This window comes from Pristis pectinata, chromosome 6, assembly GCF_009764475.1.
Source record: "Pristis pectinata isolate sPriPec2 chromosome 6, sPriPec2.1.pri, whole genome shotgun sequence".
Lineage (NCBI taxonomy): Eukaryota > Metazoa > Chordata > Chondrichthyes > Rhinopristiformes > Pristidae > Pristis > Pristis pectinata.
In genome coordinates this window covers 80,730,698-80,746,671 of record NC_067410.1, presented here as the reverse complement: position 1 = coordinate 80,746,671, position 15,974 = coordinate 80,730,698, and the positions used below count along the sequence as shown (strand labels likewise).

General features: G+C 40.2%; 1 protein-coding gene across 1 annotated transcript in view; it reads left to right on the top strand.

Annotated features, from left to right (window-relative positions):
- LOC127572014 (lysosomal amino acid transporter 1 homolog) overlaps positions 1-15,974 on the top strand; it is a 49,245-nt gene that overhangs the window by 17,584 nt on the left and 15,687 nt on the right. Inside the window, exons 4-6 of the mRNA XM_052018814.1 lie at positions 1,029-1,389; positions 9,331-9,460; positions 11,831-11,939. Of these exons, the coding sequence (XP_051874774.1) occupies positions 1,199-1,389; positions 9,331-9,460; positions 11,831-11,939 (430 nt within the window). The 5' untranslated portion in view covers positions 1,029-1,198. The remainder of the gene's footprint in view (positions 1-1,028; positions 1,390-9,330; positions 9,461-11,830; positions 11,940-15,974) is intronic.

Here is a 15,974-nt window from a genome sequence, read left to right as displayed (position 1 = left end):
TCCTTTTAGCAGATCAAATGACTAATAATTTCAGACTGAGACTGTAGGGAATTGGTGGGAATTATATAGTGTTTATGAATGTTGGCTAAAGAAGATTGCTTCACCGGTCATCCTTGACTCTTCCTGCCATGACAGATGATATTGCAGAAGGCAGTGTGTAGATTAGGAAGAGGAGATGGACCATGACCTCATTTGTAATGGTTTGAGAGGCAAATAGGAAGAAGTGGCATTGCTGGAAATTCTGTGATTTGGAGTGAAACCAAACTGAAGCAGTTCCACTGAGCTGAATAAGATGCAACTTAGATTATGACTGATGCAATGTTCCCATTAGCAGTAACCATTCACCATCTCTTTGCTCGGGCACAGGGTATGGCTGTCACACTTGGAGCCAGTGCTGTCAAAATATTGGCATTGTCAAACGGGATTGTCCCATTAGCAGCCAGCAGAAGGAACTGGTTACTTGTTTTGTGTTGCTCCCTCCTCTCTACATTTAATATGATCCTAAGTAAAGAGAGATAAACAAAATAAAAAGAATGATGGTCCTTCTGGTAGAGTGTAGGTTATTGTGGGCTAATCTAAACTATGAAGGAATGGGATAGGGTGGGTGGAATTATAGTTTATGTCAGAGAACTTTTGAACTGGCAGACGTCAGAATAGGTTAAATCAAGTAAGTTTAGGAAAGGGACCTGAGGAACATTGTGCCACCCTGGTGTTTGAAGCTAGTGCCATTGCAGCATTTAATAATGGGTTAGATAGATTGCTGAAGGAATGGAAGATAAAGGAATATGAAGTCAAAGGTGGCATATAGGACCAAGGCCACTGGAAATGGAAGATAAATATCAACATAGATTAGTTGGATGTAATGTTTTTTTAATGTTTTTTTTGTGCAAGAAATTTTAAGCAGACTTTTTAAGAATTAATATCTTTGAAGTAAGTCGTTCTATTGTTCATGTATGATGATGTTTCATTGAGACATTTTGATTGAGTGAAATTTTAACCTGAATTAATGCAAAGACTTTCTTTTTCAGAGTGACGCTTGTTGGAAGTACACTAGGAGCTGTTGGTTGATAACATCTTGATGACTGACTAAAAATAAATAACAAATTCCCTGAGCAAGTTCCATTAACTTGAAATATTAGATTTCCAGATTCAGGGTACAACAGTTCAGTTATCTCCAATTTCCCTGTGTATACGTACTATGGGTGCTTTAATACAGTTTACATTGAGACGTCACAAACCCAATCTCACTGTGGCTAGGGATGGATCCTTATGTGGAAATGAAACCTGGCTATCCACTGTATTGGAAGAATGTGTACAGGATCTCTGGGAATTCTGGAGTGCCATTTTAGGACTTTCCTCGATATGTTGTTTTCTTTTTGCTTCTCTACCGTAAGTTTTCCCAAACGTATACATTCTTTTTTTATGTCAATACATTTTATTAATCATTATACATTTTTAAATTTATGATTCAGTTTTTTGACATATTCTAAGAGCATGGTGATTTCATTATGCAGTATACTTTGACCATAGAGATCAAAATAATTATTACTGGAAAGCTGTTTATTACTGTAATATTATTTTCTTATGTAAATTAATGTATATGTTTTGGGAGCTAACTAAGTAGCATAAAAGTAGCTTTGTTAAAGCTTAGTCCTTTTTACCGTTCTGAATTGCAGAATAACAATTATAGATCAATGTACAAATGTTATTCTGCAAATTACATTTTCAAATATAAATGTTTAAATATATATTGGGTAATTATTTAAAGAATGCACAGATAATTAATTACCTTATGGTGGTTTTAGTCATTTAGAAGATGGGAAGTAAATAATGAATGTCTTAGTTTGACTTTTGAGCTGAGAATCCATGTGGCCATATAATGTGAAATACTATGGTTGCTCACAGATGCCTGTGGTCTGTGGATTGAAGGGGTAGGAGAGGGGGAAAGTGATTATTGCTTAAACAGCTTGTGCAACCAAAGTTCTAATTAAAAACAATGGTATATTTCCCAGCCACTTCTCTGCTCTTGAGAATGTGGTTGTTTTGTTGAAGTTTACAATAGAGGTAGTTCAGAACTAGATTTGCTATGAAATTCCTGGTGGAAATTCCTTTGTGGGTTGACAATACTTGAGGATAAGGGCTGTGAATTTGGCCGGGACAAAGTTCAGGACAGTAGTTGAGTATCTCTTGGTACCCACTGCCTGTTTATATTCACCCTGAAGGAAAATTATTACAGGGTTCTGGAAATATTTGAATTGGTTCATTATTGTCACTTGTACCGAGGTACAGTGAAAAACTTGAATACTTGCATACCGTTCGTACAGATCAATTCATTACACAGTGCATTGAGGTAGTACAAGGTAAAACAATAACAGAATGCAGAATAAAGTGTCACAGCTACAGAGAAAGTGCAATGCAGGTAGACAATAAAGTGCAAGGTCATAATGAGGTAGATTGTGAGGTCAAGAGTCCATCTTATTGTACTAGAGAACCATTCAATAGTCATAACAGTGGGATAGAAGCTGTCCTTGAGCCTCGTGGTATGTGCTTGCAAGTTTTCATATCTTCTGCTTGATGGGAGAGGGGAGAAGAGAGAGTGTCCCAGGTAGGTGGTGTCTTTGATTATGCTGGCTGCTTTCCCGAGACAGCAAGAAGTCTAGAGAGAGTCCACGTAGGGGAGGCTGGTTTCCGTGATGTGCTGGGCTGCGTCCACAACTCTCTGCTGTTTCTTGTGGTCACGGGCACAGCAGTTGCCATGCCAAGCTGTGATCCATCCAGATAGGATGCTTTCTATGGTGCATTGATAAAAGTTGGTGAGTGTCAAAGAGGACATGCCAAATTTCTTTAGCCTCCTGAGGAAGTAGAGGCACTGGGGTGAGCTTTCTTGGCCATGGCGTCTACATGGTTAGACCAGGACAGGCTATTGGTGATGTTCACTCCTAGAAACTTGAAGCTCTCAACCCTCTTGACCTCAGCACCGTTGATGTAGACAGGTGTATGTGCACTGCCCCCCTTCCTGTTTTGCTGACATTAAGGGAAAGGTTGTTGACATGGTACATTATCACTAAGCTCTCTATCTCCTTCCTAACTCTAACTCATCAGTTGCAAAAGGAGATGTTGTCCCAGGTCTCGGAGTTTGGCGATGAGTTTGCTTGGAATTACAGTATTGAAGACAGAGCTGTAGTCAATAAACAATAGTCTAAAGTAAGTGTCTTTGCTGTCCAGATGCTCCAGAGATGACTGTAGGGCCAGGGAGATGGCGTCCACCGTAGACCTGTTTCAGCAGTAGGTGAATTGCAGTGGGTTGATGTTTTCCGGGAGGCTGGAGTTGATGCGTGCTATGACCAACCTATAGAAGCATTTCATAATGGTGGATGTCAGAGCCACTGGGCGGTAGTCATTAAGGCATGTTACCTTGTTTTTCTTAGGTACTGGGATGATAGTAGTCTTCTTAAAGCAGGTGGGAACCTCAGATTGAAGCAGGGAGAAGTTAAATATGTCTGCAAATACCCCCATCAGCTGATCTGCACAGGATCCAAGGACACGGCCAGGAACACCATCTGGGCCAGATGCTTTCTGCGAGTTCACCCTCCGGAAGACTGACCTTGCATTCTCAATGGTGACCAGGTGCATTGGAGGCTGTTGGGGTGGGTGGTGACAAAGCAATCTCCTTCTGTTCAAAACATGCATAGAATGAGTTAAGCTCATCGGAAGGGATGTGCTGTCGTCGGCGATACTGCCTGACTTTGATTGGTAGCCCGTTATAGTATGTAAGACCAACTGACAGCTGGTCTGGAACTTGATTTTTTGGACTGATATTGTCTCTCGGCATCTCTGACAGCTTTACGGAGGTCGTATCTTGATTTCTTGTAAAGGTCAGGGTCACCTGATTTGAATGCTGCAGTCCTAGACCTCAGTAGGGAGTGGATCTCCTGGTTCATCCATGGTTTACAGCTTGGGAACACCCACATTGTCCTCTTTAGTACACAGTCCTCAACACGCTTGCTGATAAAGTCTGTGATGGTGCTGACATACTCATCTAGGCTGGCAGCCGAGTCTTTGAACAGGGACCAGTCTACTGACTCAAAGCAGTCACGTAGAAGCTCATCTATTTCTCCAGACCAGCACTGTATGACTTTCTGTAGTGGATCCTCCTGTTTCAGCTTCTGTTTGTATGCAGGGAGAAGGAACACAGCCTGGTGGTCTGATTTCCCAAAGTGAGGGTGGTGGAGGGTGGCTCAGAAGGCATCTTTGATGGTTGTATAGCAATGGTCAAGGGTGCTTGGGGCCCCTGGTGGGACAGGAGACGTACTGGTAGTAATTTGGTAACACACTCTTTTGAAGTTGGCCTGGATGAAGAGGACCAGCCACCTGCAATGATGAAGAGGGCCTCAGGGTATCCTGTTTCAAGGCTGCTGACCACAAAGTATAATTCATTGAGTGCAAGCTTCATGTCCGTCTGGGGTGGGATGTAGACTGCCATCAGGATAGCTGGAGTGAACTCCTGTGGCAGGTATTATGGGCGACATTTCACCGTTAGATATTCCAGGCTGAGTGCATAGGAACTCGCCAGGACTGTCAAGTTCGAGCACCACGGTAATATAAACCGTAAGTGAAAGTTTTAAACATTCATCAAGTCAGGTAGCATCTGTAGAGGGAGAAATGGTTCACGCAAGTCTGTTAACTTTTATCATAAACTGATTCTATGGGGTAATAGGTGGCTATTGACGTGGTGATGGGGAAATGTTGAACTTCCTCTCATCTTCACTCAGTGGGTAAATATGACATTAAATCATACAGTCAGGGAGGATCTTTTCTGAGTTGGTCTATCCAGTCTGTCACAATGCTTGGGGTACCACTGTCTCCCAATTAGAAAAGGATTCCAGATCCCCCAGCCTGTGCACTTTGAGTACACAGTTAGGCTTGATTGTGAACATTGGTTTAAGTGATGGTTTCACTGAGCGGACTGACACATGAACAACAGTCACATGGACGAGGTATGAGGTCACTATGGTGTGTGTGGCGGGATTGTCGCATGATTTTGGCTGCCAGGAGAGGAAGGGGTAAAAGTGAAGAGAGAGCAAAGAGGGAGAGAGAAGTCTCACCTATGACTCCAGGAAATGTATGCTTCAGATTTCTCAAATGTAATAAAAATAATATTATGAAAGAAATCTTTTAGGGCACATTGAATGTCTTCACTTAAGTAGTCCTTTGGGAATGAGGATGACTTGCTTGCACTGCAGCTTAGTGGCTTGCAATGGCTGGGAAGCCGATGTGGGACCTCCAGACTCTGCCACAGGTAGGCATCAGGTGTCTATTGGTCAGGTGGGTAGTTTTAGAGGTGGTGAACACCACCTGCTATTTACTCTTGGCTTCTGTGCATCCAAGAAATGAGCTCGAGATTCTCAATACCATCCCAAAAGCTGCTTCTCTGTTTTGAACTGCCGTGGGCCAGGGACTCCCATGATGTGGTGGGGATGAAACACTTTTCAAGGAGGCTAATCTCTTCCTCTGTCCACCTGTCATCTCTTGCTGAGACAGAGCTCAGAACACAGCCAAAATCAAACCGCTGGAGGAACTCAGTGAGTCAACCAGCATCCACGGAGAGAAACAGACAGTCGATGTTTCGGGTCGAGACCCTTCATCTGGACTGAAAGAGTAGAGGGGAGACGGCCATTATCAAGGGGGGAGGGCTGAAGCAAGAGCTGGCAAGCGATAGGTGGATCCAGTTGAAGAGGGGTTGATTGGCAGGTAGAGTCAGGTAGCGGGGGGGGGGGGGCGCGGGGGATGGTTAAAAATAGCAACAGAGGCTGGGAGGTAATAAGTGGAGGCAATAAAGAGCTGCAGATGATGGAATGTGAGAGGAAATGAAGGTGGAGCATGGAACCAAATAAGGGAGGTGGGGTGAGCAGATGGGAGCAGTAGGGGGAGGGATCCCAGTGGGAGCAGTGTGTGTGTGATGGGTAGATAGAGTAGGTGGACTAGGGGGAAGAAACTCCCAGATTCCAGCATCTGCAGTCTCTTGTGTCTCCTCAGAACACAGGTGGTTTTGGGACTCAGGTGCTGGATAAGCAAACAATGTGGTGTGCCCATCAGAGCTGGTTAGGTATAATTAGGGCCTCGATGCCGGTGACATTGGTCTGAGAGAGGATGCTGACATCAGTACACTTATCCTACCAAGGGATCTTGCCACTGACAGGATCCATCCATCCAATAAATATAGCGTTTAGTATAGAGCTCACTTAAAGGATCATTGCAAAATGTGTATTTTGCTTAGTTTGTTTCACATACTGACACATATGCCACCAGAAAATAATGTTGAATAAAGATTGCATGGGAACTGGGTTATTACCTCCCTGTCCCCATTTTGTGTTTATTACTTCATGAAACTGACAGCAGTTTCTAGGTCTTTGCATCTGTAGTTTAACGCGCGAAGATGCTGAAAGTGATCTAGTGTAGACCGGTTGGCTGTATTTATTGCAATCTTCACCACAATCGCTGAAATCATTTGCCCAGAATTTAAATTACTTTCAAATATCCCACTCCAATATACCCTGAAAATCTTACCTTGGTTACATGAGGACCCTATGAAGTTTTAATAGCTTGCTAAGCTATAATTATTGTATTGTAAACTCTCTGGCACTAAAATCCTTTTATCTATTTCTATTGTAATTTCAATATATAAGGTTTACAATAAACATTTTAAATGTTAGTTTATGACATTTCGATTTTGCTTTAATCTTATGTCCCTGTTATAAACACTATTCAGCACTCTGCATATTATTAAGAAGTTAATTTAAAAATGTGTTCCTTTTCTGTGAGAATTCTTTTGTATGATTGGCTCGTCACTCAGCCTGATGGCATCATTACTGCCAGACAGGAATTCGTCCATTGAGCTGCTTTTTGACAGCAGCAGGCATAAAAAGGAGGAGGTAGTGTCACCGCAGAGATTGCTGTATCTTCGTCAAGATCAGTGAGAAGGAGGGGCAGTTGCTTTACTGTTGATTGCAAATTCTGGGCCATTTTAATAAGTTTTGTTTTAAAACCAAGTTTTATAAAAGTTTGAGGGTCAAAATTTGTATTTTTCAGCTAGTTCAACTTTCTATAATATTCACTCTCGACTTCAAGTATTAGAACATGGTTTTCTGCAACCCTGCCATTTAGTAAAGGATATAAATCTCTTTGGTGGAATTATTCGTTGTTGGTCATTATCACTATGCTATTTCTGAGCAGGTGCTGCTGCATTTCCCATATTACAATTTCAAAGGTATCTCATTAGTTATAAAGTGATTGAGATAAGCTTCAATTCATTTAGAAGTCCTGAGTTCCCCAATTTTGCAATAACTTATCTACCTCCTCTTTGATTACTTCCAATGATGTAGCCCTCACAACCCTCTGGGGTAGAGAATTCTAGAGACTCATTACTCCCTGTGAGAAGAAATTCTATGCACCTAAGTCTTCAATGATTGCCTCATTACCTTGTAACTATATTGTTTTGTTTGAGACTCTCCCACTTGTGGAAACATCTCATTATCTACCTTATCAAGCCCCCTTAAAAGTTTATATCTTTCGATAAGATTACCCCTCATTCTTCTAAATTCCAGAACCAACTTCTTTAGCCACTTGGTTTTCTCTCTCATCCCAGTGAATCTTTTTTAGACTACCTTGAATGCCAGTCTATCCTTTCTTAAATGAGGGGACCAAAACTCTGCACAGTACTCCAGGTGCAACCTCACCGTCACCTGGTCCAATTGTATCCATACTTTTCTATTTCTAAACTCAAACCCCCTTGCAATAAAGGCCATTTGTCTTCCTAATGACTGGCTGCATCTGCCTGCTGACTTTGTGATTCATGCTCAAAAGCACACAACTTTCACTGTACTTCACACACTTGCAATCTCTTTCTCTGTAGATAATAGTTTGGTTTTAGAGTCCTCCGACCAAAGTGCATAGCCTCATACTTTCCCACATTAAACTCTATTTGCCACATTTTCCCTCAATCTATCTATATCCAGTTGTAGACTTCAGATATTTCTTATTGCAACATGCTCTCCCACTTATTTTTGTGTCATCAGCAAACTTGGAAAATAATTTTAAAAGGCAATGATCCCAGCAGTGAACCTTGAACATCATTTTTGGCCTTCCCCAATCTGAATAATTCATTTTACCCCATCTCTTTGTACTTTTACTGTCTGTTCACCCTTTTACTATCCTGACTCCACAGGTTCTAAGCTTTGTGATAAGTGTATTGCATTGTGTATTTATCAAGAACTTTTTATAAAACTGAAATATATAATGTGTACATCGTTACACTAATTTATATTTTCTGTTACTACTTCAAGGAATTTTATCAGAGTAGGTAAAGATGACTTAACTCTTCTGAAATGATCTTCACTGAATTAAACCTTTTAACATCATCCTCTAATAATGGATATTTCATTATTTTCTTTAGTTAAAATTGAACATGTGCTTCATTTTTATTCTTGTCATTTATTTGTTGTTAAGTGACTTTATACTTTCATTCTTTGGCCCTTTATTAATTTGCCTTTCGTTTTTTGCCTACAATAGGAATCTACAATAGGGCATGAAAAATAATTACACCCTTGTATTTAAATGATTTAAGTTTCAAAAGGCATTTCTTTGAGGAAGTAGGAAACATCTGTCAGTAACAAACTGCTAAAGGGAACTCAGTAGGTCAAGCAGCATCTGTGGAGGCAGAGGGATAGTCAATGAATACTCAACCCAAAACATCGACCACCCTCTGCTTCCACAATTGCTGCCTGACCTGCTGAGTTCCTCCAGCAGTTTGTTTTTTTGCTTCAGATTCCAGAATCTGCAGTCTCTTCTTTCTCCAATACCTGCAGATTTATTGGTTTACACTGTACAAGTTCCATCAGGAAAAAAGAAATCAAGAAAGTTACTGAAAAATCTACTAATTCCAATAAATGTTGCTTGAATGTGTCATTAAAACATTCCAAAGACATTGTGATACCCATCTTCTCTTTTTTTAATCATAGAATCTCAAAAAATTGTGCTACATATTCTGACTACTAACACTGCTTTCAAGGTTAGGACTGGAACTTTGGTATTCAAAACTAATCAGAATTGAGAAAATATACAATAATTTAGGAATAGAGATGTAAACTTCTGTAATAAATAAGAAATTTGGACTATTTTTCATTGAAGTGATATTACACAACATTAAAAAAAATTAATAATCTTGGAGGCTCTTTCTGGCTTATTGCTAACAATAGAACAAGTGAAGAGGTTTTGTATTAATTTTTTTGAATGACACAAATATTATATTAATCTAGTTTGATTTCTTTTTAGTCAAATGCACATGGCTTATAAGAATGGCAAGGTTGACCAGGCATTGTCCATGTGGTTTCTTCTTTATTGGATATGTGGTGACATCACCAATTTTATTGGTTGCTACTTATCCAATCAGCTGATTATTCAGGTAAAGCAAATATTTTCTATGTCATATTTACTGTACATTTAGCTTAGTTTTACTTTTTCATGTTTTTTTAAAAATACTTTAGCTATTTGCTTTTTAAGAATGAACCTTAATTTCCATTTTTATATTCACTTTGAATTATGAGTATTTCAGCAAACTAATCCAGCAAATGTTAATGAGTATAATCTCCTGATGGAATTGATTTTAATATCCCAGTTAAATGATGACTGCAAATGTTTCAGTAATTTTGTCAATATGGGTGAAAGCTATTTAATCTCAACTGTTCCAAATGTTTTCAAGTCTTCCACATTAATGTTGAAACACCAGGTTTCAAATATCAGCAAAAATGTAGTAAAAGTAGATATTTAACACCAAAAGAATGTTAATTTTATGTTATTCTTGTGAGTGCATTACAATCTGAACATTCTCATTTCCTATGAAAATGTTCTGCAAGACTGCACACCCCTGCTGATAAGCAGGTAGGCAACTTGTTTTTCTGTGTCTCTGTCCAAGCCACTCTTTCTTCCCTGCTCAGAGCAGCCAAGTGAAAATATGTCTGTCTTTTTTTCATTTCCTCTCTTGGGACAGGTGTCTGACATCCATTTTGTGTCTATTCTCCACAAAGCAGATGGAGAAACTTGTTTTCTTAACAGAGAGAACAAATCAACCCTCAGTGCTGTTGTACTTGAGCATTGAAACAAGCTGCACCCCTGTGTTAACTACTTTTCTTTTGAAGTGGAGATTAATTATAGTGCAATTAAAGCCTGACATGAAATGTGAAATTGGTGCAAGCTAATTATTTGCATTTGTTGTACTTTTATCAGTGCAATTTCCAAATATTCCAATAATTAGAATCTCCATATAGAAATTGTAATTTAAAAAAGAAGCAACGTGAATATTTACACTGCTGCCCCCACTGATTTGTAATCTTCTTGGAAGCATAATTTGTCTGATTTTTATTCACGTGAGGCAGGCTTTATGTCTATGAATGCTATAGCTTTAAACTGTTTGCTCCACCATAGGTTGCTAAAATTAATTGGTACACCTTGAAATTCCATACTGGAAAGAAATATAATGAAAACAAAGCACAGGAGATATTCAGCAGCTCATGCAGTAGGACCTGAAACATTAATCGTTTCTCACTCCAGAGATGCTGTTTGACCTGCAGAGTGTCACTAGTATTTTCTATCTTCATTTCAGATTCCTAGCATCTGCGTTTTTTTTGCATTGCTCTTGGAAGAACTATCTTTAGCTTAATTATTGAATGACCATAGTACAAAGGGCATTTTCCTCAAACTGCAGCATGCTATAAGAATTTGAGTTCTGACTGATGTGGTGCCAGAGGAATATTACAGCTTTGACTTGGTTTAACCTAAAACAGTCTAAATATCTGATCCAGATTTAGGCCACATTCCATTAAAAACCCCTGCCTACCTACATATGTGAGAGGTTTATTCTAGTTTTAGATAAGCTGTGTGTTTATTTTGTGTGCTTCATGCACTCTTTGCCTCCACAGACTTTGCTTCACCCACTGAGTTCCTCCAGCAATTTGTTTTTTGCTTCTGATTCCAGCATTTGCAATCTCTTATGTGTGTCTCTTTTCATTATTGTTTCCTTCATTATGATTTGGGAAAGAGCTCATTCTGATTTCTGTAATTAGACTATACTAAATGTTATATTCAATTAAAATTTGGGGAAATCAATCCTATCAAGTTCAAGTTTATTAATTTCCTATTCCATAATTTATTCTACTGAATCCACAATAAAGTTTCATTTTTAACAGAAATCTTTAGTTTAATATTCTCATTTGATCATTTTTAAAACCCTATTAAGCTAGTGAATGTAACTTTACATAAAGTAAGTGTAGATACAAATTTTAGGCGTTATTTTTACCATTGACTGTTAAGTATCTTTCCTTTAAAGAAGTTTTGCAATGTTTTCACATTTCTCAGGCTGTAACTATTTTGTAATGGGCAATGTGTTCAGACTGGATTTTAATAGACTTAGTTGATCACATTCCTTTCTGGCAATAGAATGCGGGGACTTGTTCCTAGTAGCTATTTTGTTTCATTGCAGTTCATTGCAGTGGATGAATGGTTCACAGCTATGTTATACGAATAAATGAGCAAATTAAACTCTTGCTCATTTGCACTTTAAAGATACAATATCCTAGACTTGCATAAACAAAATTATAAAAGTCTTATTATGCAGCATGTAAATCATAAAGCTTTAGTTGTTATTCTTAGCATTACCTCAGTAATAAAAGAAGTTGTATTTAGCATTAATATACTGTCTTCACATTCTGTGTTTGTAACTAGAAGCATCTGGTGGAAATTTGATGAAGAAGCTAATAATATTTTATTTTTCTTCTAGACTGTTACAGCTAATTTTTATGTAACCCTTGACAGCATGCTGATCTTGCAATTTGTCTATTATAAACTGAGGAATAGGAAAGGCAAATGTAAGCAGCGTTTCATCTGGTGTAAGTATTGGATTTGTTTGATTTGTTAAATTATTTATTGCAACTTTGTAACAATTCTTGGTAATAATGGTAAAGATACTGGGATAGATTTTCTGCTTCAGATAGTGTCTCCAATTCTGCAGTGATTTCCCGTCCCGCTGAGATTCCTTTGCTACCGGTACATTGGTTCAAGCCTAGCTGAGACTGTTATGATGCCAGCAAACAGAACTCGCATGGTCTAATTCCATTCCATTGATGGGTAGGTTTATAATGTTAAGTCACTAATTGTACAGCACAGATTTTAATCTCGAAGATCCATAAAGGTAACTATAATAAATTAAAATTTCATATTACTGCAGTGGGCAATGATCTTGCATAAGGGATGCATTTGCACATTAATGCAGAAACCCTTTGACTCTTGAGCTAAATTTGTGTGAGTTTAGAGATCTTCAGAGAGGTTGTAATGCAGCTGTGGAAGTTAATCCTCCAGGACCTGGATGTTTATAACTCCAGCTGATGCTTTGAAAAATCTTTTTGAAGCATATGTAGTTATGCTGCCTGTTACTGCAGGAAAGCTTTTTGGTTGCTAGTAAACTTGACATGAGTGTACATCTGATTGTGAGGTTATCACATCATTTCAGCATGTTAGCTTTTAGTGACTTTTATATGAAGATATTCAGGTCCATTTGAACATCAATATTTTCCAATATCTCCACATTTAAAACATGCTCCGCTTTTTCAATCAATGTGATAACCTAATGTTATCACACCAACAGCCTGTCCTGATCAAATCACGTAGATGCCACGGCCAAGAAAGCTCACCAACGCCTCTACTTCCTCAGGAGGCTAAAGAAATTTGGTTTGTCCCCTTTGACTCTCACCAACTTCTACCGATGCACCATAGAAAGCATCCTATCTGGATGTATCACAGCTTGGTACGGCAATTGCTCTGCCCAGGATGGCAAGAAGCTGCAGAGAGTTGTGGACACAGCCCAGCGCATCACGGACACCAGCCTCCCCTCCTTGGACTTTGTCTTTACCTCTCGTTGTCTTGGTGTAGCAGCCAGCATAGTCAAAGACCCCACCCACCCGGGACATTCTCTCTTCTCTCCTCTTCCATCAGGTAGAAGATACAGGTGCCTGAGGGCATGTACCACCAGACTTAAGGACAGCTTCTACCCCGCTGTGATAAGACTATTGAACAGTTCCCTTGTATAATAAGGTGGTCTATGACCTCACGATCTACCTTGTTGTGACCTTGCACCTTATTGCACTGCACTTTCTCTGTAGCTGTGACACTTTACTTTGTACTGTTACTGTTTTTACTTGTACTGCATCAATGCACTTTGTACTAACTCAATGTAACTGCAATGTGTAATGAATTGACCTGTACGATCAGCTTGTAAGACAAGCTTTTCAATGTACCTCGGTACAAGTGACAATAATAAACCAATACCAATACCAGTAATGTTTTTGTAAACTGTACTTCAAGAGTTAGTATAGTTTTTGCCCACACATTTTGATTGTGCATATCCTCGTGAAGCCTCTCTGCAACATCATGACTAGTCCTATCCCACTTACTTACAAGTTTGCTGATTATGAAACTTCTACATTTGGTCACCTTGGCCAAATTGAAATGGAAGATCAGCCACATTGAATGGCTGAACACACTTGGGAGGCCAAATGGCCCACTCCTGCTCCTACTTCTTGTGTTCTTATAAACTCCAGAGTTGTTAGTACTCTCCACAATTATATCAGCTTGTGTTGCTACTTTTGCTTGTTCGTGTGCCTATATTCACAGATGTCTTTAACCGATTTAGTTAGAGGTAAATCTGGAGAAACCATTGATCAGTAGATTTTTATTTACAGCACTACAAATGAGTTAGTGATCCCAGTGAATCATTACTACCTGAGCAAGACTGCTTTTACTTAAAACTCTGGTTCTTGTTTGGAATGCTGAAAGGTTGTTCGAGCAGATTCAATGGTGACCTTCAAAATGGAACTGGATATATAATTGAAAAGGAAATGTTTTCTATGCTATGGGTATAAAATGGGGGCTAGTACTGGGATGAATTAGATCATTCTTAAAATCAACAATACAGATTCTGAACGATTTGGGTCCAATTGCTGATACCCCATGTCACAGCCTGTCAATCCGAGAGAGACCTATTTATTATTCCTGCTCTTTGTTTTCTATCTCTTGACAAATTCTCAACCCACAGTAGTACATTAACCCTAATGTGCTTTAACCTCGTTTACACACTGCGTGCCTAATCAGAAATCTTCAGAAGATTTCAAATACAGCCCATGTTGGTTCCCCTTTATCTACTTTTACGGGATATAGTCTCAAAGATCTCCAATCGATTAGTAAAATGTGATTTCCCTTTCATAAATCCACATTGATTCTGCTAGTGTTCCAAGCCTATTCCGGCCCCATTCCTCAACCCTTTCTCCGCCATATCAATGACTGCATTGGTACCACCTCTTGCACCCATGTGGAACTTGACAGTTTCATAAATTTCGCCACAAATTTTCACCCTGCTCTCCAATTCACTTGGACTATCTCTGACACCTCTCTCTCCTTCCTTGATCTTTCCATCTCCATCTCAGGAAACTCCTTATCCACCGACATCTTCTACAAACCCACTGACGCCCATGGCTACCTCGATGACAGCTCCTCCCACCCTGTCTCTTGCAAGGATGCTATCCCTTTCTCTCATTTTCTCTGCCTCTGCCACATCTGCTCCCATGATCAAGTTTTCCACTCTAGGACGTCCAAGACGTCCAACTTCCTTTCTAACTGGGGCTTCCCCCCTACTGTGATTGAGAGAGCTCGCACCCGTATCTCTGCCGTTTCCCGCACCTCTGCGCTCACCCCCATGCCTCCCAGACCCAGCAGGGATAGGGTCTCCCTTGTCCTCGCATTTCATCCTACCAGTCTACGTATCCAACATATCATTCTCTGCCACTTCTGCCATTTCCAACAGGACCCCACTACCAAGCATATCTTCCCCTCCCCACCCCTATCTCCCTTTTGCAGGGACTGCTCTCTCTGCGACTCCCTAGTTCACTCCTTCTCCCCACCCCACTCATCCCGTTTCCACCCTGGGAACGTTCCACTGCCCCACCATAGGTGCAACACCTGCCCCTATACCACCTCCATCCAGGGACCCAAACAGTGCTTTCAGATGAGACAGAGATTCTCCTGCACCTCCTTTAATATCATCTACTGCGTTCGATGCTTCAAGTGTGGCCTCCTCTACATTGGTAAGACCAAACGCAGACTAGGTGACCGTTTCACAGAACACCTGTGCTCTGTTTGCAACCACCATCTATATCTCCCCGTTGCCGCTTATTTTAACTCCCCTTCTCACACAATTACAGATGTCAGTCCTCGGCCTCCTCCACTGCCAGGAGAATTCCAAGTGCAAACTGGAGGAACAGCACCTCATTTTCCATCTTGGAACCTTGCAGTCTAACAGCATGAATATTGAATTCTCCCACTTTAAGTAATCCCCCCCCCGCATTCCCCACACCACCACCCCCCCCCAAGCATGCTTCTTCTTTTCTTCCCTTTTCTAGCCTATCGCTCTTTTTTTTTCTACCCCCTTTTATTTCTTCCTTTCTCTCCTTACCTTTGACCCATCTCCCAGTGGATCTGCTCTCCCTTCTCCCCCACACTATCTGTTACCTGCATCTACCTATCACACCTTGTGCCCACCCTGCCTCCCCTCTTTTGTCCACCTATCACTGCTCTGCTTTTCCCTCCTATATATTAGGCTTCCCCTTTTCCTATCTTCAGTCCAGAAGAAGGGTCCTGACCCAAAACGTTGACCACCTGCTTTTCTGCACTGATGCTCCCTGGTCTGCTGAGTTCCTCCAGCATCATTGTGTTTTTCATCTAGATTCCAGCATCTGCAGTCCTTTGTTTCTCTTGATTCTGCTCAGTTGTATTATTATTTTCTTGAAGCCATGTCGACCATCAGGCACCCATTTATATTCATGAAACACTAATCTCATTTTATGCTTTTCCCGCAGTCGTTGGGGCAGTTTACA